The sequence below is a fragment of the Brassica oleracea genome, chromosome C8, assembly GCF_000695525.1.
Source record: "Brassica oleracea var. oleracea cultivar TO1000 chromosome C8, BOL, whole genome shotgun sequence".
Taxonomy (NCBI): Eukaryota; Viridiplantae; Streptophyta; class Magnoliopsida; order Brassicales; family Brassicaceae; genus Brassica; species Brassica oleracea.
This window is the reverse complement of record NC_027755.1, coordinates 31984530-32009259: the sequence shown is the minus strand read 5'-3', so window position 1 is coordinate 32009259 and position 24730 is coordinate 31984530. Positions and strand designations below refer to the sequence as shown.

At 33.4% G+C, this 24730-nt stretch overlaps 4 protein-coding genes and 1 pseudogene across 7 annotated transcripts; 3 read left to right on the top strand and 2 right to left on the bottom strand.

The window, feature by feature from the left end:
- The first annotated feature begins 8599 nt into the window (after nucleotides 1-8599).
- LOC106308316 lies at nucleotides 8600-11445 on the top strand (annotated as a pseudogene).
- Nucleotides 11446-11646: 201 nt separating this feature from the next.
- Nucleotides 11647-13145, bottom strand: LOC106308317 (probable fructokinase-4). The gene is made up of 4 exons (XM_013745469.1): nucleotides 12695-13145; nucleotides 12077-12409; nucleotides 11876-11992; nucleotides 11647-11791 (listed from the first exon to the last, which is right to left on the bottom strand). The coding sequence occupies exons 1-4, from the start codon at nucleotides 13094-13096 to the stop codon at nucleotides 11663-11665; spliced, it is 981 nt and encodes a 326-aa protein (XP_013600923.1). The 5' UTR covers nucleotides 13097-13145; the 3' UTR covers nucleotides 11647-11662.
- Nucleotides 13146-15173: 2028 nt separating this feature from the next.
- Nucleotides 15174-16995, top strand: LOC106309514 (protein FAR1-RELATED SEQUENCE 6-like). Of its 4 annotated transcripts, none has more exons than XM_013746558.1 (3): nucleotides 15174-15419; nucleotides 15992-16587; nucleotides 16672-16995. In XM_013746558.1, coding segments are annotated over exons 1-3 (795 nt in total). In that variant the 5' UTR covers nucleotides 15174-15418; the 3' UTR covers nucleotides 16870-16995. The 4 variants fall into 4 exon arrangements, with proteins under 4 accessions (XP_013602012.1, XP_013602011.1, XP_013602010.1 ...); XM_013746557.1 differs by having other exon boundaries at nucleotides 15175-15251; XM_013746556.1 differs by lacking the exon at nucleotides 15174-15419 and adding an exon at nucleotides 15426-15487.
- Nucleotides 16996-17242: 247 nt separating this feature from the next.
- LOC106310600 (calmodulin-like protein 4) lies at nucleotides 17243-18065 on the bottom strand. Its single transcript, XM_013747825.1, has one exon. It carries the CDS (start codon nucleotides 17945-17947, stop codon nucleotides 17345-17347), a length of 603 nt encoding a protein of 200 aa, XP_013603279.1. The 5' UTR covers nucleotides 17948-18065; the 3' UTR covers nucleotides 17243-17344.
- A 3537-nt stretch (nucleotides 18066-21602) lies between these two features.
- LOC106308085 lies at nucleotides 21603-24347 on the top strand. Its single transcript, XM_013745208.1, has 7 exons — nucleotides 21603-21716; nucleotides 22035-22189; nucleotides 22408-22510; nucleotides 22588-22688; nucleotides 22925-23761; nucleotides 23848-23999; nucleotides 24104-24347. Exons 2-6 carry the CDS (start codon nucleotides 22055-22057, stop codon nucleotides 23887-23889), a joined length of 1218 nt encoding a protein of 405 aa, XP_013600662.1. The 5' UTR covers nucleotides 21603-21716; nucleotides 22035-22054; the 3' UTR covers nucleotides 23890-23999; nucleotides 24104-24347.
- Nucleotides 24348-24730: the final 383 nt, after the last annotated feature.

Here is a 24730-nt window from a genome sequence, read left to right as displayed (position 1 = left end):
TCTAACCTGTATGAAAATCAATAAAATTATCGTCGGAAAAAAAAAAAGAAGAAAGGTGAGGTCAAATCTCCGTATAAAAATCATGAAACGCGTTTGTCATGCACCGTGTTGTTTTGTCATTTTGCGAAATGATGAGACAAGACGACATTTTCATTTTTCACCTGGTGCCCATGTGTGGTCCGACACGGCTCTTTTGTTCATATATTATCGCAGATATAGATTGTTATATAATTTTGTATTGTAATTTGTCTCAGTGTGAAGAGTGCAACGAAGGGAGGAGTACTTGAGCCTGAAGCTGTAAGCTACTCCACGGCATCGCCAAACGCGTTGCCAACTCTCCCTACCGTGTTTTCGGTTGGTGTTTTAGCTGCTGGGATGTCGGTGTAAGAATATTTTATATTCTATATGACCTATATGTCTATTAGTCTAATATAAAGTTCAACTTTACGTTAATGTTTTTAGATTCTAACTAGATTAAGATCCGCGCGGGATAAACATTATATATAAAAATTATTTTATGTATTATATGTTTTTATATTATGAAATAATAAATATATATTGAATAATTAAAGTCAGTAACTATTACATATATAATTAAATTGGTGCGAACGTATAAATCAATTTTATTAATCCAAACAATTTTTTTTAAAAAAATTTGATAAGATATGTAATTAAATTTAAATGATATTAACATACATAGTATATTTTTATTTTTAATATCTATTAAATGATGCTTTCTACTCGTATGTTTTTTTGATCATGTGTATCTTTAGTAGCAAAAACTTTAAATTACTGATAACAAAATTTTCATTGTGGGATTAATAATTTTAGTAATTTATAATTTAAAATTTTTTATCAATGTTAGTTCAAAAATTTTATCAAAAAAAAATATTCAAAGTAAATTTTGAAATTAAAATATTTATGTATTCAATATGGTTTATAGTTTAATTTAGAATGATATATATACATATATATTTTAAATCTTAATGATTAACTAAATTAGACTTTTATTTATATGATTTTGTAATCATTTGTATTTTGTCATAACAAAAAATTTAAACCATGGATCGCAAAATTTGAATGTGAGACTTTTAACAGTTTTAGTAATTTATAGTCGTTTTTAAAAATTCAAAATATAACATATACAGAAAAATCTAAATTTTTATAATATGGTTATTGTGATTTTTTAAATTATTTTAATAGTTTAAAATTAAACAAATTTGATAGAAGATACATTATTTTTTTATCAGATCTTTATTATTCAAAATCATTAATTGTATTATATACTTTAGCCACATTAGGCAATTTCATAATCTTTATTTAAGAAAATAATAAATGACATTAATAATAAATTTATGGTTAGTTTAATAAAAAACTTATTATATAATTAGATAGACCAACATATTTCTCTAATAATTCTAAGAATCATTCTAGCGATGACACGTGGCTACAAAAAGAAGTTGTAATATTTCACAAATAATATATAGGAGATATAAAAGACGACACCGTGATGGATCAATTTCGTTTAATGAATTATAATTCAGATATATCGATAACTCTCCTACTTTACCTTATATTTGTTAACGTCCTTAATCTTTTTATTATAGTAATAATAATAGAATATATTACTATAAGATTTAATATACATATGATGATACACTATAATGCACTTGTGCGGTTAAAATAGCGAAGTGTTGTGTGGAAGAGTTGCGTTGGTTAAGACACATCCTTTGATTAATATATAAAAATGACTGGTACATCATTTTGCTCGTACTTAAATGAGAATCTTTCTAAAACCATGAGCAATGAGCTTGTTGAATTGAAATACAACTGTTTAATTGAAGCAATTGACATGTTAAAAAATGTGAGAATCCAGGTGGATTATTTGCCTGCTGAAAGTTTTCAACGGGGTGAAAAACAATTGAATGGGCTCTACATTGTCTCTTTTGTATTCTTATTGGTTACTGATATTTCTGTACTTTTTTAATTCTTCCAAATTATTCAAATATAATTATTTTATAGTAAACTTATTTTAAAAAAAATAAAAATTATACCAAAATGCAGCATTTTTTATGATCTATAAATAAAGACTAGTCTCATTTCATTTGGATGATATAAAATAAAAATGTATACATTTTTTGTTAAATATATCCTAATAATATTTTTTTTAATATTCAAAATACTTCTAGTTTTTCTTTAAAATTAAAATAGAAAATGCTATTAACACATATTTGTCAGATTATATAAAACAAGAATATGAATTAAAATATATGACATAATGTTAAATTTTATTAAGTAAAACTATTGTATTGATTAAAAAAGTATTGAATAGTTATGTAGAAGAGAGAGAGAATAAGGAAAACCAATGTAAATTTTATTAAGTAAAACTATTGTATAAATGAGGTGGAATGTAAAAAAGAAAAAAAGGGTATTGAATAAAGAAAATCATTGTAAATAGTCTAAGACACATAACAATAATATTTATTAAAAAGAAAGATTAAGGTAGGTTTGGGATTTCTTATCCATTAAAGAAATCACCAAAGAGAAGGTTAAAGAAGAAAAAACCAATTGGTGGAATTGCATCCAAGCATGGATCAAGGACAAAGTTAGTCCTTCTATCTTCTCTAGAAAGTATTAGGGTTGAATTAATCTAAACTAGAATATGGTCTTGGATATATTTGATTTCGTAATAGAAATCATTAAAGTTATTCTTACATTTGGTATCAGAACCAATCTAAATTTAATTAATTCACTGTAATTAATTTTTATGGGTTCATGAGCATATATGGTTTAATCCATTTTAAAGAGTGTCCATGATCCATGTAATAGTAAACGTAAACAACGGCATTGAAACGTCCGTGAAAAATACATTCGATCAAGTCTGAGAACGAGTGTTTGATTATATGCAGTGTTTTTAAAACCGAACCGACTCGGTGGTTGAACCGGGTTCGACCATGAACCAGTTACATAGTCGGGTTGGGTCTAATAATTGATTCGACCATGAACCGGATGAATAGATCTCCGAGTTATTAAACTGATAAAAACCATTAAAACTATCAGAAATCTCTAAATCATCCATGTAAACATAAAATTAGTTTATATTTATAATGTTTTATGTTTTAAATTCATTTATATTTTAATTATGTATCATATTTACTAACATTACTTTTAAATCTATACACTAAAAATATATTAAACCAGATTATTGAACCAGATTTGACCCGGTCGAACCATATTGAACCGTAATCTAAAAATTATTCGGTTCCGCTTCCGGTCCGATTTTAAAAACATTGATTATATGGATTAAAGCCACTGGCCTTTTCTAACTAAAAGACTTTCATGAAACATGATGGCAATGTGTTTACGTATCACTAAGAGAAGGCATAACGGAAATGAGTTGCTTGAAAAATATAATTAACTAAATCTACAATTCATAACCGTACGTTGGTAATGTATTCGCATGCACGTGCGGTTAGACATTTTTTTCGTTGAAAGTCACAATTAAAAGCTGTGATTTAACAAACGTCACATAAGGTGCTTGTCTGAAAAGAAATAAAAGTATATTTAACAATTAATGGGGGTGCATGTATGAAGTTTGTGTAAAGTTATTTGATTGAAAGGATGCTTAGCTAGTGAATGGTGAGGGAAAACGGCTTATTCGCGTCTGAACTAGGAGTCGTTGAGAAAATACATATCTCAATTTTTACTGCAAACCAAAATATACCTTAATTTAAAATTCATGTCTGAATTAGGAGTCGACAAAAAAATACATACTTTAACTCCTACTGCATGCCAAAACATACCTTAACTAATCAAAAATTTAAAATTTATGCCTAATCATTAGAAGTCAACGCTAATTCCAATTTTGACTTAAACTCTATTAATTAATTATTAACGACGATGACTAGGATACTTAGTTGGCTAATGAGTCATATTAATAATAATTGGGCCTAATCGAAAATTAAATTGGAATGAGTCAAATCTGATAATAATTGGGCCGAAGCCCTAAAACAATGGGCCATTATCAATAAAATGTCGTCCGTTCTGTGTTTTTATCTCCTCTTCTTTCTTTCTTCCCCTGCGACAAAGTGAAAGATCCCGACAAGGCAGAGTGAAGAGACAAAACACAAAACAAACGATGTCGTAGAGATAATGGTCCATTGTTTTAGGGTTCCGGTCCAACTATTATCAGATGTGACCCATTCCAATTTGATTTTCGATTAGGCCCTAACTCATTAGCCAACTAAGTATCCTAATTAGTCATTAACAACTAATTAACATAGTTTAAGTCAAAATTGGAATTAGCGTTGACTTCTAAAGATTGAACATAAATTTCAAATTTTTGATTAGTTAATGTATGTTTTAGCATGCAATAGGAGTTGGGGTATGTATTTTTTCAACGATCTCTAGTTCAGGCATGAATTTCAAATTTTTGATTAATCAAGATATGTTTTGGCATGCAGTGAAAATTGAGATATGTATTTTCTCAGTGACCCCTAGTTCAGGCGTAAATTTCAGACGCGAATAAGCCGTTTTCTCTAATGGTCACAATATAAATGTGGATTTCAAAGTGCATATTGTCAAACCCGCTTTTGACCACCAATCAACAATCTTTGTTAAAAATGTGCGGTTTTAAACGACATCAAAAGTTAAAACGCGAATGCTCAAACTATCATTGGAATACTTAACACCAGTCCAAAACCGCACTTGACTTAAAAACCATGTAATAACCCAGCGTATTTGTTCAAATACGCACTCTATAACTAATGTCTTCTTCTTCTTTTTTAATTTAGATAACTTTTGTCTTTGAGAAATTGGTGTGGATACACCCAAAAACCATATAATTTGTCATATACCATTGTTTCTTTTTAATATTTTTTACGACTATAATACTCTTATCTCTAGATCTCTCTCTTCTCCATTTTCTAGTGTTCTAATCTCTTTATCTCTCGTACAGGTTCTTCAAATCATCTTCTAATTCAACACAAATCTTTATTTTTTTTATTCTGATTCTTTTGACACTCATAATGCTAATCTTATTATATCACCCCAATTCCAATGTTTCCAATTTCGAATCACAATCAACTTTTATAAGCTTTCAATCGCAAAATGTATGTGTTGTTGTCTTGAAGATTGTGAAAATTCGACGATTCTCTGTGCGATTACCGAATAATCTGTTATCTCTGTTGCAGATTCATGGAGAAAGGATCGGAAGATCTCGGGAAGAAGAAAGCTTGAAATCTACATTCTTTTATTTATATAATATATACGTTAGTAAGTATTTTATTACTTACCTGCTATTATTTAGATTTTAATGGATTCTTAATCGATATATGAAGTGTTAGCTGTTATAAATAGATTTGAGGCTATTTGATAGATAACTAATTAATTGTTAATAGTTTCATTAACTGATATATGATTTGTTAGCCGATACATTTGTTTGATACATAGATTGTTAGATTATACTGAAATTATTAGTTGATATGTTAGTTGGTATGTAGATTGTTACCTGCTATGTAAATATTTAACTGATAGATCTAGAGTTACATGTTTTCGATAAAGCATGAGGGCATTTTCGTCCGCACAGCGTCAAAAGGTTACTACTTTTTCGGTTATCCATAATCATGGGCATTCAACTAATTTAGACTTTAATTGGGTATATTCAACACATTGTCTCTTTGTCTTTTACATATTAATTTGTTACTTTTATTTTAAATCAATACTATTAAATTAGGAACATGCTCAATTGATAACATGCTCAATTGATAATAGTTGAGTCTGACTTAAAATTTTAATTATGCATACTTTTTAATATAACTGCATCAAAATTGAAATATAGAATGTGGAGGTAACCATCACTTATATTGCCTATTTATCGGCTGCTACTTTTTGTAACTGCATCCATAAATTTTATTTAATCAAACAAAAACAACAATTAAATAATGATACAGGTTAACTAATAACGTAACCATCTTCTATGCAGTTTCCTAATAATATGGACCAAACATAATCATCTTCAATTTTTTCTAATAATTTTTGTTAAGACATATTATAATGTGTAATATTTTTTGTTTGCTGTAATATTATACATGAAATCAAATTAGGAAACTTTAATGAAAATATATAATTTTATCTATTTAATTACTATTTGATTAATAAAAATTTGTAACTATACTTTGTTATTTAAAAAAAAAAAAATCTATTTACGATTAAAGTTCTAAATTAATGTGTGAAATGACTATTGAATTAGTGTATAGTTATGCAATATTACTAATTCAATACAATTATCAAAAATCTTAGTAATAATTAAAAAAAGAAGAAGATATTTTACACAAATATGTTACAAAGAAAAACACAAATATAAAAATATGCACTAAAAATATATAAAATAAAAAATATACCCGCAGAATCTAGTAAACTAATAAATTAACAACCATCCCATATTTAAACTAATTCTAAAGAGTTTTGAAGCTAACACGTTGTATCTCATTTGTAATATAACTTCAACTACAATTATCCAAATATTTATTTTCTGTTTATTAATTTGATAAGTACACATATAATTTTATTTATTTAATATATGACTATTGATTATTCAAACAGGTTTATATAGTTTTTATATTACTTTTAATGATTCATACTTTTTATTTTATTAAAACTGCACCTAGTTCACAAGCCGCACGAATTACCGCATCGTACTTTAAATTCGCACCGCTTATTATTATAACCGCGGTTACCATTCCGATCGTTAGATTATATGTTTCTAGAAATGATTATGGCTATCTATATCACCGCCTTCCAGATCCTGTAGAAGGTTAAGTTGAATAACTCGTTTACGTTGATTGGTGGGAATTAGGTTCATAGATAGAACCAAAAGGAAACAGTAATCTAGGTGTGAATGAATGATGTTCTTTTTATTAAGTGATGAATGTCATTCACGCATGCACAATATGTTGTTTTCTGGAATTTTTATTTGACATGTGCACGCATGTATCATGTATGGTTTAGGTGACGGTTACTGCCGTAATATTGTGAAAAGTCACCATTAGGAGTTGTGACTATAAGGATTTTCACAGTAAGAAAGGAAATATAAATATGTGCATAACGAAGTATCCCTATGTATTAAAAGAGAAGCATTTCAATAAATGTGTTTACACACACGTTAACACGTATCAGTTTCACAGTCATTTCAATTTTAGAATGCTTACATCTCAGCTTCAGAGAATTTTTGTCACTAATAGAGCAATTTCATTTAAACACGTAAAATTATTATGGTTAATACGTAAAATAAATGACATCGAATTATTATGGTAATTACCATTAATGAAGTAGTTTGAAATAGTGAAATCAAAATGTAAAAGATATAATAAAACACTTAAATGAAAACAATAAATGAACTGGCTATAATTAGTCAAAAAAAAATGAAAAATCTTAAAAAATCCACTTTAAAATAGTCAAGTATTATTCTGTACTTTACTTTTAATAGAATAGATGATGATCTTGTTATTTAATAGATATCTTTTTATGATATGATGATTACGTAAAAAATAGAAAAAAGTTGGGATTTTGTTTTGTTTCCGAAAACAAATATTTAGTTATGATCTACTGTGGTTAATAGTGATTGCGTGGAATTAGGGATCATTTTTAACTGGTAGTGAGTTGTGGAAGGAAAACAGCATATTTAGTTTAAATTTTGTACACAAAATAATCAAAAATACGCCAAATAATAAATTTGCTAAACTACAAATTAGCTAAGCTATATATTAAGAAAATATCATATTTAGTTTCGATTTTGTAGTCAGAAAAAAAAGAAAAATTCACAAAACCATAAATTAGCTAAACCAAACCTTGATTGGACCTATATACAAAATGTTGGTATGCGTAATTAAAACAAATATAGACATAATATAAATTGGCCAAAATATAAAACCAGAAACTTAATATTGATTAGATTATGATTAAGAAATCGTGATGAATGGTTTGGTTTTGTTTCTAATGGGTTAGCTTATATAAAAAAAAACTATTTTAAACCATAGATTTAATGGAGTACAGGATTGGAATAATATAAGGTATGTGTTGTTGATCAACTATTAAATCTTGAGTATTGGTTTCGAATAGTATATGGTATGTGCTGGTATAATTTAATTAATAAGATTGTGTACCAAACAAGATGAGTTAACGTTTTTGTAGTTTACAAAAATTTTGAGTTAGCAAGTGTAAAACTACTGTGTTTTGATCAGTGACATTTCATTGTAATTATTGAGAAAAACTTAAGACTAAATATTATTTGTACTCATGTTTTAATAGTTTAGATGTATATTATTTTAATTTTAAAACTTCTTAGGTTTCGAGACATAATTAATTTAGTTTTAACTCCTTCAAGTTAAACTATTTAAACTTTTTTTTGTCTTAAAAATGTGTTTTCACCTATTTTCCTTACACCTATGCATTATAAATAGTTCTTTCTAGTGTGAATCAAAAGTTCGGTTGGTCTAAAAGAAACAAAAGTAATGAAAGTTTGAATTGAATATTTTCTCGGAGCTTTTGAGAAACAATTTAAACACACCCACTCAGCTGGTAGCAAAAGTAGAAACAAATCATGACAAGCTCAAACTCATCAATGATGAGCATCTTTCTTCGTACCATTGTTCTTCTCTATTCAATTTCAAGAATTTTGAGCACTTTTGCTTCTTCTCCTGACCAAAGTGATATTCTTTTGGAGTTCAAGAACGAGTTTAAGATTCACAAGTCGTGTGAGTTTCTTGATCCGAAGACGAAATCATGGGCAAACAAGAGCGACTATTGCAACTGGCAAGGTGTAACGTGCGAAACCAAGTCGGACAAGGTGATCGGGCTAGAACTTAGCTGCAGCTGTCTTCATGGCCGGCTCAAACCAAACAGTAGTCTATTTAGACTGCAGCATCTCAGGAGTCTTAACCTTGCTTATAACAGCTTCCTTGATTCCACAATCCCAGCAAAGTTCAATAAACTCATGGGCTTGGAGAGGCTTAACCTGTCCGAGTCTTCATTTTCCGGTCAGATTCCAACAGAAATTGTTCAACTAACCAATTTGGTGTCTCTTGATCTGTCTTCTTATAGACCAAGTAATTTATCCATTGAGGAACCATCATTTCTCCGTCTTCTTGCTCTAAACTTGAGGAACCTTAGAGAACTACATATGAGCTATGTGAACATCTCTTCAGAAATCCCAAAAGAGTTTTCAAACATGTCGTCTCTGAGATGGCTTACTCTTGAGAACTGCAACCTACTGGGAATATTTCCGAGCAATGTTTTTCTCATACCCAACTTACATCTCATTAACCTCAATGATAATCCCAAACTTAGAGGTCAACTTCCTGATTTTCATGTAAATAAGTCTCTGCAAAGGATAAGCATTGACATGACATCCTTTTCAGGTATCATTCCATCTTCACTTGGAAACCTTTCTCATCTCTCTTTTCTCCGACTTAGTTACAATAATTTCATTGGTGAAATTCCCTCTTCAATTGGCAATCTAAAACAGTTGATATGTTTTGATGTCTTTAGTAACAAACTCAGCGGGAACTTTCCATCTGCACTACTCAATTTGACCCAGCTTCGTACTCTCGATCTCTCTTATAACCAATTTTCAGGTTCCCTTCCACCTAATATAAGCCAACTCTCCAGATTAGATTCTTTTTCTGTGGGCGGAAATTCTTTTGTTGGAGTCATTCCTGCATCCCTATTCAAGATTTCCTCACTGACTCGCATCGATTTGGATATAAATCAATTCAGTGACCTCCTTGGCATTGAGAATATCTCTTTGTTGCCTAATTTAGAATATTTGTTTCTTGACGATAACAATTACTCGGTCAACGTCATCCCTGTTGACTTAAATCTCTTTCCGCCTCTCAAACACCTAACAGGATTATCTCTCTCGGGAATCCCTCTTTCAACTACAAACATCACTTCTGATTTTTCGTCAGATTTTGAAACTTTGTACTTGTCAGGCTGCAAAATCACCGAGTTCCCCGAGTTCATTAGAAACATTCCAAATCTACATAATCTAGACCTTTCCAACAACAAAATGAAAGGTCTAGTACCAGACTGGCTGTGGAGGCTACCAGAGTTGGACTATTTGGATCTTTCTAGGAACTCTTTCAGTGGCTTCTAACGGATCCTTGAATCTAAGTTCAAATGCTTTCCAAGGTCCACTATTCATCCCATCAAGTTCTATCCAATTTTTGTTTGCCTCTAAGAATAACTTCACCGGAGAGTTACCTTCTTCAATATGTGGATCAACCTCTCTATACATCCTAGATCTATCAAACAACAACTTCAGCGGCTCAATTCCTTGGTGCTTCATGACTTCTCTTGGTGATCTAAAGCTTCATAACAATAGCCTCAACGGAACTCTTCCTGACATATTTATCAACGCGACGAAGCTACTGTCACTTGACGTCAGTCACAACCTATTGGAAGGAAAGCTTCCTGCATCTCTCATCAATTGTTCTTCTCTGCAAGTTCTAAACTTGGAAAGCAACAAATTCAAGGATACCTTCCCATTCCAGTTGAGTTCTTTGCCGAATCTACAAGTTCTTGTCCTCCGCTCCAATAACTTCTATGGCAAGTTACATCACTCTGACGGTGTTTGGTCTGGATTTCCTCAGCTGAAAATCATCGATGTATCACATAATGACTTCCTCGGCACCTTACCGTCTGACTACTTCCTGAACTGGACTGGGATATCCTCCAAGACAGGCGACAACTCTACAGAGCCAGACTACATTGGGGCTTTTCTTCCTCACCAATACTACGCTTCAATTGTGTTGATGGCTAAAGGTGTATCAATGGAGATGGAACGTATCCTCAAAACCTACACGGCCGTCGATCTTTCAGGAAATCAACTCCATGGACAAATTCCTGAATCTATTGGTCTACTAAAAGAACTTCTTATCCTGAACTTGTCCAGCAATGCTTTTACGGGCCACATCCCATCATCTTTGCCCAACCTCACTGTGTTGGAATCACTGGACCTATCCCAAAACAAGCTCTCTGGTGAGATTCCTCCAGAGCTTGGAAAGCTTTCTTCACTTGAGTGGATTAATGTTTCACATAATGAGCTTGTAGGCTCCGTACCACAAGGCACACAATTTCAGAGACAGAATTGCTCATCCTACGAGGGGAATCCTGGACTTCTTGTTTCTTCTCTTAAGGACGTTTGTGGAAGTCGTGTTGAGCCAACGTCACAACAATCTGAACAGCCGGAGTCATTACAAGAAGAGGAAGAAGAAGAAGGAGAATGCTTGAGTTGGATGGCAGCAGGGATAGGATTTGCACCTGGAGTTGTATTTGGAATCACCATCGGATACATAGTGACTTCATACAAGATTGAGTGGTTCATTAAGATTTTTGGCCGGACGAGAACTTGTTAGCTCATTGGTGTTCTTTTTCTAAATCTCTGTTGAATGAATGTATTGTTGTTTCTCATTAAAATCAAAAGTGGCTCTTAATAAACAATCGTTCACTAAACTTGGTAATGAGTTTTAATTTATGAAAGTCACTCAAAATAGAAAACAGTACTTAACAGAATCAAACTGTTCTCTGAACGAACACTGAACGAAAACAAAAGGGAAAAAAAAAACGTGAATTTCTAAGACCAGACATGTCCTAGACTCCTAGATTAGTTTCCATTCAGGAGACTCTGAACCTCGGATTCTGTAGGAAGAGCTGGAATAGCTCCTTTCTTTGTAGTCGTAATGGCTCCACATGCGTTCGCAAACCTAAGCACTTCTCTAAGACGAGCTTCGTCCTGTTGTTAAAGACACAAGAACACTGTCAATAACCGAAGCAACGATTCCAAATTAGCCAGAGACTAATCAGATGTTATGCTTACCTCGAGAACAGAGCGGTCGTCAACAATGTTGCAAAGCAAGGCACCAACGTATGAATCACCAGCACCGGTTGTATCCACCGCGTTCACATGGAAAGGATCAACAGATCCACGGAAGCTCTATAATCATACAAGCACAAATAAAAAAAAATTAAGTAACGTTTAATGGTACAGTCAAAACTCTAGAAAAAAAAAACTATTTACCTTGGTGTAATAGTTACAACCCTTTTCACCCAAAGTGACCAAGAGAAGCTTCAAGTTAGAATGCCACAGAGACAAAGCAGTCTCATCATCAACATTATCAGACCCAGTCAAGAACATAAGCTCTTCGTCGCTGACTTTGATCACTTCAGCTTTGTCCCAAATGCTAAGAATCTGCTTCTTAGCCTCCTCCTTCGAGGGCCACAATGGCAGCCTCAGGTTTGGGTCGTACGAGAGCAACGCACCAGCTTCTTTAGCCACCTCCATGGCTTTCAGGTGTGCAGATCTACATGGCTCAACTATGAGGCTTATTGATCCATAGTGGAACACCTTAGCCTGTAACAAAACAAAACAGATCACTTCGCAACCTAACCAAAAAAAGGGAGAGCACTTTATAACCTAACTTGACCTTGACGTTATGTATGTTAATAAAACAAAACAGAGCACTTACAAATAAAAGAGTACTTTGTAAACTAACTTGACCTTTACGTTAGGTATGTCAATAAAACAAAACACAACACTACCAAAAACAGAGCATTTTGTAACCTAGCTTGGCCTCCACGTTAGGTGTGTCAACAACCGTTACATACAAAAAGTTAAGTAAATGTAAAAATAACGTACAGATTTGATGAGATCGAGATTGAGTTCATCAGGACGGAGTAGCATGTCGGCGCTAGGGTTCCGGTAAAACATGAACTCACGTTCACCATCGGATCTTAACGTCACGAACGCGAGTGCCGTCCTAGCTCCAGTATCGAAGTTGATACCTTCGGCAGAGACGCCGTTTTGTTTCAAGATTCCGGCGAGCATGTGACCAAACTCGTCGTCACCTAGCTTTCCGACAAAAGCAGCGCGACCGCCGAGACGGGAAACGGCGATGGCGACGTTGGCAGGTGCGCCACCGGGGGCCTTAATGAAGCCAGGAGCCTCGGCGAGGGATACGCCGGAGACGGTGGGGACGAAGTCGATGAGCATCTCGCCGAAGGAAACGATCAAGCTTTTCTCGCCGTTGGAAGTAGCCATTTGTGGGATGAGTGTGTTAGAGAATTACAGAACCGAGGGAGAGATTAGGTTTTGGATATGAGATGGTGTATTAAGGAACGAAGGAGTGTTTATATAGAAGCGTTTAGGATCACTTTGTTTAGTCAAATCCACTTAGACGTTTTAATTAAAATCTATTAGATTTATCCCTTTAAAATCGTCATTATCGGATATGTCGGAAAATGTATTTGGTAACTAATTAAATTCGAAATATTCGATTGGTTCATCACTAATTATGTATTCGATCTTATGAGAACAGTGATTGCCTGATTGGTCCTTTGACCGGATTTTTTGCTTTTTAATGAGATCCATGTTACGTCTTTTGCAAGGTTTACCGGTTGGATAAACACATTCCCTATAATCAATCTTCTTTTATTTCCGATTATTTCTTTTGTTACACTAAGGATCACTTTCATTATCGATAATACACATTTAATATTGGATATTATTTCATGTATAATTATACTAAAATATTAATGTGTGATTTTTATTAGTTTTAGAAACTGGATTAGGTTTGACTTATATGATCCTTATCCTTTTTTTATTTATGAGATATCTGTTAGAACTATTTGATTGCCTATTCCCCAGTAATCAACGGATTTTTTTTTTTTTTTTTTTGTAACTTAATAATCAACGGATTTTCCTTCAATGCTTAGACGTTAAAGGAAATTAAATCTTTGGTAAATGCTAAGTAACGGATACGACCCCAAAGAAACGTACGTATTTAATCAATTCGTATTCCAGACTTGAATTCTCGTTTGACAAACGGGGTTAAATATAGTACTATTTATTTTTAAAGATACAAACTAGATGATAACCTGCGTGTTTGAGCGAGATGATTTTTTTATATGATGTTGACTTTCTAGTTTTGTGTGTTGTAGCTACTAAAGATGTGAAAGTTCACCCTAGTTTGGATTTATACACCAGCTCTCTGGCAAGATGGGTATATTTGATTGTATAAGTTTTGGGTACTAGTAAGCTATAACTATACTATCACACTGAATTTCAGGTTGATTTATATCAATGGTTAATACGTGTATGTATGCTCAACAAATGCCACTTAATGTAAGCATAGTCTACAATAGCTCTATTAGAATTTAGAGGTGTAGAGTTCAAGAATAGGCTCACTTCAATCGAAAACAAAGGAATGGTTCGAAACTTACCACATAAGAAGATAACTAAAGGAAGTTTCAGAGCTAGGTTACTGATTCATAAGTAAGACGTAAGGGAGGAGATAAATTGAGCTTCAATCTTCATACAACTCCTCGTGTTTCTGAATCCAAAACAAAACGATATATATGAGTTTTATGATCTAAACAATTCATCATCATCATCAGATTCAGAGCAAGAGTAAAACGAGATAGATTCAGAGCAAGAGTAGAACGATTCATCACAAATTCACAAAACAGAACGAAGCTAAACTCGAGATGGATGAAGAGATAAACCGAGATGGATCGAAGCTAAAAGCCTAAAACCCACAACACAAAACGAGATGGATGATCGAATCATGAAGCATACCTGAAATCGCGAGAAGAATAAGTAGAAAATGGAGAAATCTGGTTCGGATTAAGAGAATCAAAGCCGGAGAAGACGAATCGAGAGGCAGAGATCGATTTTCATCGCGATTTTGCCAGATGAATCGAAAAGCAGAGACCGATCGAGAAGAAAAGAATCGCAGAATGATTTTTCCCCAAATTGACTAAACCCTAGAAATTAAGTGTTTTGGGCCAGCCCAACACTCATTTGGTTTGAACCAGTTAGCCCATGGACAAAGTGGGTCTTTAGCCCAGTTAGACCATAAGTTATTTGGGTATGACCATCACCCACCCATGTTTGTTTTGAATGGGTGAACCTATGGGTGGCCCAGCCAATTGAAAATTGAAACCAATGACATTATGATTTGTTAATACATACAGGGTGATTCTATAAAATAAGGATACTAAAGGGATCGATTTGTAAGATTATCAAAATTAATGGATACACCGGTCGAACCGGTGGGTGGGTCGGCGAGAATTACGCTGTAAAAATCTTTTTAAAAGCAAAAAAATAAATAAACGCATAAACGAGGAGTTATCAGAGGAGGAGAAGCGCACAGTACAAACCATAGAGTCGATCCACCCCATGGCTTAGATGAACGGTGAGTTGACTTCTTTCCGATATTGATCCAATCATCTCTCGCCACGTCATAGGTTTACTGCGTCCCTTGTGATCCATACCCTGAACCGGCACCTTCTCTGTCTCTCCCCCCAATCGAAAAACCTAATTCCGCCGGCGGCGAATCCTCCCGGAAAAAAAAACTCTGACAGTAAGATTGCTTTATTCCGTCACCGTTATTTAGTTCCTCTAACATCTCAAGATCGATACTTTCTGATGGTTTAATGAATTCTCCTTTGCTTAAAGCTTGAATCTTTGAATAGATTCATCTCAAGACGTGCTTAGGCCTACTACCCTTAAAGAAAGGGAACTTTGTTTTTGTATTGTTGTGGAGTCTGTAGAGTTTTTAAACCACTTGTAGTTAAGCTTTTGTCTTGAAGGCTGTTTTGTTAGAAAAGATTTAAGACTTGTACTTGTTTTTCTGATAGATACTGATGTTTACAAAATTGTGTGTTTGAAACCATTTGTAGTTAAGTTTTGTCTTAAAGGTTTCTTCTTGTAAGAGGATAAAAACTTGTACTTTGTTCTTTGGTAGATATCTGATGTGTGTCAAAACGTGTTTTGAAACCACTTGTAGTTAAGATTTGTCTTAAAGGTTTCTTGTAAGAGGATAAAAACTTGTACTTGTTCTTCTTTGGTTGATATCTAATGTGTGCTAAAACGTGTTTTTACCCACCTGTTGATTGATTGCTTCTCTTTGTGCAAATGGTTGTTCATTTGCAGTGGATTTCAGGATTGATAATGGTGATGCTGATGGGATGATGATGACGATTTCAGTCGAGAACCATAATGAAATGGGTGAAAGCTCTGGTCAAGCAATGATTGAGCAAGACGATGATGAAAACCGTAACGAGATAGGTGAAAATTCTAACCAAGAAATGCCTCTTGAGCAAGACGAGAAGGTGGATCCGGACTCTATCCCTCTAACTGTTTCTGATATGGCCGAGGAGGAGGTTCAAGGTGGTGATGAGCCTTACGTTGGGCAGGAGTTCGAATCAGAAGCAGCAGCACACGGGTTTTATAATGCTTACGCTACAAAAGTAGGGTTCGTCATCCGTGTTAGCAAGCTGTCACGGTCAAGGCATGATGGATCTCCCATAGGAAGGCAGCTTGTTTGCAACAAGGAAGGTTACAGGTTGCCTAGCAAGCGTGACAAGGTTATTAGACAAAGAGCGGAGACAAGGGTTGGGTGTAGAGCAATGATCTTGATTAGGAAAGAAAATTCTGGTAAATGGGTTATCACAAAGTTTGCCAAGGAGCATAACCATCCTTTGATGCCTGGAAGGGTTCGAAGGGGTTGCATCTATGATCAGTATCCGGTTAGTTGTTGCTCTTATCGGTTGTTATTTGGTATGTTTATGTGTGCTGGTTTGATTCTGATGTTGTTTGTTTCTCATTTGCAGAACGAGCATGATAAAATCCAGGAGCTGATGCAGCAGCTAGCTGCAGAGAAAAAGAGAGCTGCGACTTACAAGAGGCATCTGGAGATGCTCTTTGAACAGATTGAGCAGCACAATGAAAGCCTTACTAAGAGAATCCAACACATAGTAGACAATGTGAGGGATCTGGATCAGAGAGATCATCAACAGAACCAAGTATAGTCTTTTTTTCATCAGTTTGATTAGGAGATAGATATTCTCTTCTTTAATATCTGGAATCAAACCTCCAAAATATTTCAAATACTCAAAGATATCTGAATCACTATTATATACTTGAATATTTAGTTATTCTAGATCTAATATCTATAAAATATTTAAAATACATAAAATATCCAAAAATTTGTCAAACAGCAACAAGTAAAATATCCAAAAAGTATCAAAAGATATCCAAATCAATCTATTGTTACCTCTTTAATTCTATCTTGACTCATATTTTGCATGAGATAAAAACTCTAAAACACTTGGGAGTGTATACAACACATGAGTGTTCCAAGCTGGCGAAGTCACGTGGCATGCACCATTCATAGTTGTAAGAAAAAAAACCAAGATTGCTTAATTTTTTAACAATTCAGTTCAAGATTAATACAAAAACATAAAATGAAACTATTTACAGAGTAAGAAAAGGATCAAATCAGCTTTAATCTGAGGATGAGCTATTGCTAAATCCACCAGATTTCATCATCTGAAGAAACTCCTTGTAATTAACTCTACCATCACCATCTTCGTCCACTTGAGTAATCATCTCTTTACAACACTTTAGAGTTTTACCTTGCTTGAGTCCCAAGGAAGCCATCACGGACTTTAATTCTTCAACACTAATAAACCCATCACCGTCTTGATCAAACACATTGAACGCATCTCTCATATCCTCTTCCTCTTTCTCTTCAACTATCGAACCGTAAAGAGACTCAAACTCGTTTATGTCTACACAGCCATCTCCATTTGCATCCATCTTTTGGATCATCTGGATCAGATCTTTGTCTGGCATGAAGATTCCTAGATTCTCTAAAGAATCATTTAGCTCTTCCTTTGTGATGCGGCCGTCCCCGTTCTTGTCAAACATCTGAAACACTCTTTTTAGATCCACCGGGTCTGTTCTCAAAGAGCATTCCGATTCAGACGGTGGTGTGATCTTGTCGTCGGTGTACCAAGAAGGAGGGAAGAGAACTCTAAGCTTCTTGGGAACCAAACAGAGTAGAAATGAGTTTAAAAGATTGTATAGAAGAAAGACTCTCACCATAACTCTTGAACTTTAAGAACAGAGAACCAAAGAAAATAAAGCTTTTAGCAAAAAAAGAAAAATAATAAAGCTTTGATGTTCTGTTACACAATAGAGACTTGAAGTGAGCATTGTCTCAAAGATTGTTTCTTTATAGAGGGAGAGTCGGAGAGAGAGAAGGGATGCAGTTAACATTAATTATTCGGGAAAAGATCTTTCTTAGCGTTCCAATACTAAAAGCACATTTCTTAGCGTTCCAATACTAAAAGCGGTGCAAATCAAGCGGATCAAGTGCGGATCAAAGCGGATCAAGTACAGATCAAACAGCTTATTACAGCTATTATAGTCGGGTCAATGATCAAACGGATCTAACCGGATTTATAATTTTAATTTAATTTTAAAATAAGTAACTATATATCCAAATATAACTATAAATTATTTTGATACAATTTTATATCATTGTTAGAATATAAAATGATATGAAAATAGAAAAAATTAAATGATATAAAATATGACGAAAACTAATTTATTTAGACAGATATTAGAAAAATATGAAATTTTTATGATTTTTAAAGCACTGCAATTTTTTACTTGAATTTAAAATATATGATTTTGATATCGAATCAGGTTACAATTTTAACGTTTGATTACAGTTTATAATGAGAAAATCAATTTTAAAATATAGTATATATTTAAATAATAAAGTTACAATAAAATACATAATATATAAATACAATACATAAATAACAATAAATATTGCACTAAAATTATGAAACTGTATTTTAAAATTAAAACATGAAAATATTAGTAATTGACCAAATGTGTCTATCTTCCATTAATATTTATATATATGTGTATATATATATATATTTAAGTACAATATTATACATTTACATAATTAAAAAACGCACACATCATATAAATAATTTAGATAAATGTTCTAACAAAAATAAAAAAATAAGTAGACAATTAAAAAACTTTGTATTGTAAAAGTTGTAAGTTAAATAGAATGAAAATGTGTTTTTTATATAAGAATATTAAATATATTATTACTTTGTAATAAAATCATTTATTGGTCAAAAGAAAAAAAAATGAGTGAACCACCACCAAATACTAGTAGACATAACTGTATGTAGGAGATCTGTCTTTTTTTAGAAAAAAAAATAAAAAATCTGATCTGCATACAAATTTCCTGCAAAATAAATTTTAAAACAAAAAAATAGTGAATGAGAGTTAAAATGCAGTCCTGCAACCCTTATGATCTGCCTCTCTCATGCCCTCCCCATTCATGATCTTATATAAAATCTTTTTTGATACAACCGTTCATTAACCTAGACGTCACCTCTTTGCTTTGTATTTTAACCTTTTGGATTTGGAGTCTAGAAAAAAAATCGAATGAGTATTCCAAAAATATTTTCATACATTTCCAGGACAAAGTGTAATAATTTTTATATAATAAAAGTGTAATGAAGATTGTTAATACTATGCTCACTCCGTTTCATATTAACTGTCGTTTTACTTTTTCAAATTTGTTTCATTACAAATGTTGTTTTACATTTTAATGCATAATATTAAATGAATTTTCCAATTTTTACTTCTATTTCTAATTCATTAATTAATAAAAAATAAAACAAAACAGCGTATTAAATAAGGAAAAAACAGAAATTTTTTTTATTTTTTTATTTGTATATAAAAACTTTAAACGATATTTTTTTGAAACAGAGATAAGATAGTATGTTAAACATTAATTAAAGAGTAAGACTCTATATAGTCACTAAACAAAATACAAACACTAGTTGACAATTTGGATATTATAGTGAACTATAATATATAATTTCACGTTATCTTTGTGTCAATATATATTTAAAACATTTTGCTATATCTATATAAAAGTTAAAAGTAGATTTAGGTGGAGTTTCTGTAGTCTATAAAGAATGATAAAAGAGTAAAAGAGACAAGGTTAGTAGTTGGACATTTTAATTTAAAATTATAAAAGTTGGAGAATACGCGTGAAGAAGTTAGATAGTTTAAAAATGAAGGATTATTCAATTTTATTTTATAGAAATAAGCAAAATTAATAATTATTCGTTCCGTAAACGCGTTGTTATAATTGTTGATGTTTGGTTCTTGTCCCCATTTATTGCTTAATAAACATGAGTATAAGTGCAGCACATGTCACAATATGAATATTGGAACAAGTAAAACATACTCTATACTGGAATCAAGCAATATTAACACTAAGTTATGAATATTTTCGAAAAGATATGTTGAGTACGTTTCATACACTTGTTTTATCTGTAAAACTAGTATTACCAACTGATGTTTTGTTTAAGCATAACAAAAATAAAAACAAAAATTTCCGCATAATTCGTATCTAGTATATAAAAACTCCGTAGATTCTGACGGGGTGTATAAACCTGTAAGGGTATCCAATCACACTTGTGAGACTACTCGTGTTATAGTTGTCTTCCAGCTCATCCAAAGCCACTACTACTCATGATCCTTGATTCTTACTTGTTATTTATTAATTTATAATTACGCAGCTAATTAAATATTGTAGTAATACTGTAATAGCATCGAGGAATAATGAAAATCGAACAATGCTAGTACTTTAACAAGTTTTACTTCGATATCTTGTTCTGAAATTATAGTGGAGCGCTAATCTCTAAATTCACGAAATAAATCATTTTACTATTGTTCCAATATAAGCTGGTTATACTGAAAAGGGTTTTGGATTTTTGGTTAATTATATGAATAAATGCTGATAAACCATGTGATATAACCAAACATACCTAATACTTTACACCAAAAAAACCAAACCTAATACCAGAACCAGTTGAATTAAAATTAAAGCAAACATAAATATACACATAATGTATATGTACAGAACCCGTATGTTGTCGATTGCATTTTGAAACTATGTGCATAAGCGTTGATGTAAAACCTAAACAAGCTTTTTTGAAACGAAAAATATAGTTAACCATCAAAAGATGGTGGGTGAACAAGTATAGGAGAAACTTGACCACTAGACTAATGTAACGTCTGCAACTTAAATATACTTGAAAGAATTCAGTTATAAAATTAAACCTGAGTATGTTTACATGATTATATATATGGAGACGATCATTTGGTTGCATGTACCGAAGGGGAGAGCATGCACGTGCTTCTCGTCAGACACCGTTTTACACAGCCATGTTATATACTCTGGTTATGGATTGTTTATTTATTTCTCAAAAAGAAACTGATCTGTTTATAGTATAGTATGGAAATGGTTCATATAGAAAATCTCTCACCATCGAAGTTAAAGGTTAATTTTTCATATTATTGTTAATAATATGTCATTATTATGTTTGGTTTTAAATACTTATCAAACGGATTGTTAATCATACTTTAACAAAAAAATAAAATTCTAACATGGCTTCTCTAGTTCTCGTTGGAATTTGGAAAGTCAGAAAAAGAATAACTGAAAGTCCCATCCATTTAATACATTACTCGGATTAAACCATAACATAATCCGACTTTGATTCTCCGGATAATATCTGTTTTATTTGCGTTCTCGGACCGAATGAAAATAAATGGGCTTTAAAACAGGCCCATATATCAAAGCCTCAAAAGGATTTGAGTTTTATCATTACACGACCACATTTGAAGACACAACAGCTTCTCATAACATAAGTGGGCTCTTTCTGTCTAATCCCTGCAGATTTCGAAATCGTACTTCTCTTTTTTCCCCAGAAATCTTCTCACACTTTCTCGGCAAATTTCCCGGAAAAAGCACCCCCATCACCAGGTATTGGCTTCTACCCCTCCCCCATTAAAGCTTCTCTCTTTACGAAAAAGTCGTAATCTTTCGATCTAATTGGGATTCAACTTTAGTCTTCCCTATGTTTTGATGTTCTGTTGTAAACAGTAAGCATTCTCTTTGCGTAAAGTTTCTCTCTTTTTCCAGCTGAAAACTAGTTTCGTGTTGCTTCTAGATTTGTTAAATTGGGGAGAAATCGTTGTGACCGTTGGGCAAAGTCTTGAACTCTGTGTGTTGTAAATGTCATTACTTTGTTTTCCAAGGCTCCTAATAAAGTGTATTGCTTTTTTTTTTTTTTTTGAAAAGGGTGTGTGTAACGGTAACAGATGGTCAGGAAAAAAGATGTGGATTTCTATTCCGGATTCTCAAGGAAAGAGCTTCAGAGTTTGTGCAAGAAGTATAATTTGCCAGCCAATAGATCAAGCTCAGATATGGCTGAATCATTAGCTTCTTATTTCGAGGTAGTTATTTTGTTCTTGTTGTTGTTGTTGGCTATTCAATTTCTTTACAGACAAAAGCTATATCTGGTTTGAAGATAATCTGGTATCATTAATGTGCATCTTTATGCCTTGTTGGTAGATAATTAATATGGTCTCACATCACATGAACTGTTGTTTTTGCTAATGATGTTACTTGTTTGGGCACCTAACCATGTGTTGTTGTATCTAATAATTTGCAGAGAAATAGTTTGAACTCAGTAGGCTTTGGGGTCGCTGGGATTCAAGGTAGTTCAGCTACAACTTCAAGAGGACCAATGAGTAGAACATGGGATGTGAAAAGAGGTTTGACGAATTTATCTTTGTTGCTTTAAGTTTTCTCTTGTAGCTATTATTGAAGACCGCGTAAAATGTTCTTGCAGATTCTTATGGTAATGAATTGAACATAACCAGAGAGGGTTGTTTTCAAAGTACAGTGGCTAGAGGACCAGGCTTTATCCTTGGGGATAGTACACAGTCTCAGGTTCGATTCAACGTAGTTTTCATTGGTTGGTTTTCTTCATAAGACTTTATAAAATGCGTACAGGAGGACTCATATCGTTAGAATGTAGCATAGTTTCTCAAATCAAAGAGATGTATTGATATAGTTGCTTAGATGTTTCTGGTCTTTCTACTTTCGACGCTGACTTCTGCATTCCTTTAACTCTCTGCCACTCTCTTGCTTGCCACAAGTTATAATGTTTCTTTGTGGGAATGCAGGAGCGAAATGGTGGTTTGAAATTGAATGAAAAGGGTCCAATGGATCCTCGGCTAGAGAATAGAATGAAAGAGGTAGACAGTGGTGATAGTCCTAGTTCGTCTTCGTTTGAGTTTCATGTCAGTATGGAAGAGGGTATTAGCCTTTCAGTTGATCTTAATTTCAATCCATCAGACTGGATTAGTAGCATGACAAGTGAGGTCAATGTATATGATAGCATCCGTCCAAGGAAACCCCCACATTCTGATCCTGGTACTGATAATGCTACAAAGTGTAAGAAACAGAAGAGTTCAGGACAAGACGAGGATGGGGATGTAAGGAGAGAATCATCTTTAAGCCCGGTAAAGAAAGACAATACTCAAGTAGCTTCTGATCATCATTCCAATGGCGAGCTGCGTCTAGCACCATCTGATGTACAACCGTGCAAGGAAACAAATGGGGTTAACTTGTCCATACCTGAATCTTCAGGACCTGGCCAGATTGTATCATCGTGTACCGAATCGTGTAGCAAAAGCTGCTGTGTAAATCCAGTTGACTTGGAATGTGTTGATCCACCAGGGAAGAAGTTGTCAAGTGACGCTGTCATGGTTGCTGCAGAACAGAATCATCCAGCTGGTGATGATCTCCTTGTTGAAACTCCCCAGAATCCATCCATGGAGAGTTTTCAAAAGGTGGGAGCTGGTTCTGAGTTATCATCATCAGAAGCAGTAGAGGCTTGTCCCTCAAACGCACTGTGTTCAGAGCTCATCATTGATAGAGAGGCCACTAGCTATTCTGAATCATTCAAGTTCCGGTACAATGGAGTCAAGAACTGTCTGCCACCAGATGGTGAAGAGCAGGTGAAACATCTTATTTCTAATCTATTTGCTACGACCAATAAACTTAATAGTTGCGTTATGCCTTTGTGTTGTTTCTTCTTTCACAGGAGAAGAGCGAAGTTTTCAGTGAGCAGGCAAGGTTAGAGTGACTTGTTTGGATGGTGAAGCCATCCACTGTATTGTATAATACCTGATTGTAGAGATAGTCAAGATGGCCTTTTCCTCTGACCAAGTGGTTTTCTACTGCTGTTTTTTTGAGGTATGATGGTGTGCTCTCTCTCTCTCTATATCATATGAATGAGAGAGCAAAAAAGTATGATGTTATATGAAGTATTTGTTTTTGGTTGTTGGCTTTACAATTAGGCCATCAAGTATATGGAGAGTTCCCTCGAGAGCATTGGGTCGAATATTACTGAAGGTTTTTTGCAATGACCTAGGGGAGATGTTAGTTTTAGGTCAGTATGCAATTCTCTTTTGGTTTCGTCCTTTTGAAAACACAATTCTATGTTTGTTATACACATCATTCACAGACCAATGTTGGAGTGGTTCGCTTACAAAACCAATGTTGAATACACCATGTTGTTGAATAGTAGCAAAGTTCTGAGTCTTCTGACTGTATGGGAATGAAACATGTTGAAGTAACCCCATGAGGATTATATAACCACAAAGTTCCAAAGAGCAAAGCCTCTGTTTACAGACCAGATGAAAGAGTATCATCTTCGATTGAATGTTGATAAGTTAGTTAAGGAGATGTTTTCAAGTAGAGTCTGTGAGATTCTGTGTCTACAATGTCTTTTTTATATGGCCTGTTTTGTTAGCGTGTGTGTGAGTAGCACGTGACTGGCCAGTGTCAAGTTCTCATCCATTGGATCTGAACCGAAAAGTTTGTTGAGTTTATGATCTTAGAATCAATGAAGGTACAACATCAACCTCAAAATTCAATGTTCAGAAACATATAGAAACTTAGGACACAGAGAGATGGTCTTATTG

Excerpts from the sequence above, each read along its gene's own strand:
- LOC106308317 (XM_013745469.1), bottom strand. The coding sequence starts at position 13,096 with ATGGCTACTTCCAACGGCGAGAAAAGCTTGATCGTTTCCTTCGGCGAG. Across the intron at positions 12,410-12,694 it reads ATCTCGATCTCATCAAATCT|GCTAAGGTGTTCCACTATGG; the intron begins GTACGTTATTTT and ends GTTTTGTTACAG. Across the intron at positions 11,792-11,875 it reads ACGACCGCTCTGTTCTCGAG|GACGAAGCTCGTCTTAGAGA; the intron begins GTAAGCATAACA and ends CTTTAACAACAG.
- LOC106309514 (XM_013746557.1), top strand. Across the intron at positions 16,588-16,671 it reads GCATCTATGATCAGTATCCG|AACGAGCATGATAAAATCCA; the intron begins GTTAGTTGTTGC and ends TCTCATTTGCAG.
- LOC106310600 (XM_013747825.1), bottom strand. The coding sequence starts at position 17,947 with ATGGTGAGAGTCTTTCTTCTATACAATCTTTTAAACTCATTTCTACTC.
- LOC106308085 (XM_013745208.1), top strand. The coding sequence starts at position 22,055 with ATGGTCAGGAAAAAAGATGTGGATTTCTATTCCGGATTCTCAAGGAAA. Across the intron at positions 22,190-22,407 it reads CATTAGCTTCTTATTTCGAG|AGAAATAGTTTGAACTCAGT; the intron begins GTAGTTATTTTG and ends AATAATTTGCAG. Across the intron at positions 22,511-22,587 it reads AACATGGGATGTGAAAAGAG|ATTCTTATGGTAATGAATTG; the intron begins GTTTGACGAATT and ends ATGTTCTTGCAG.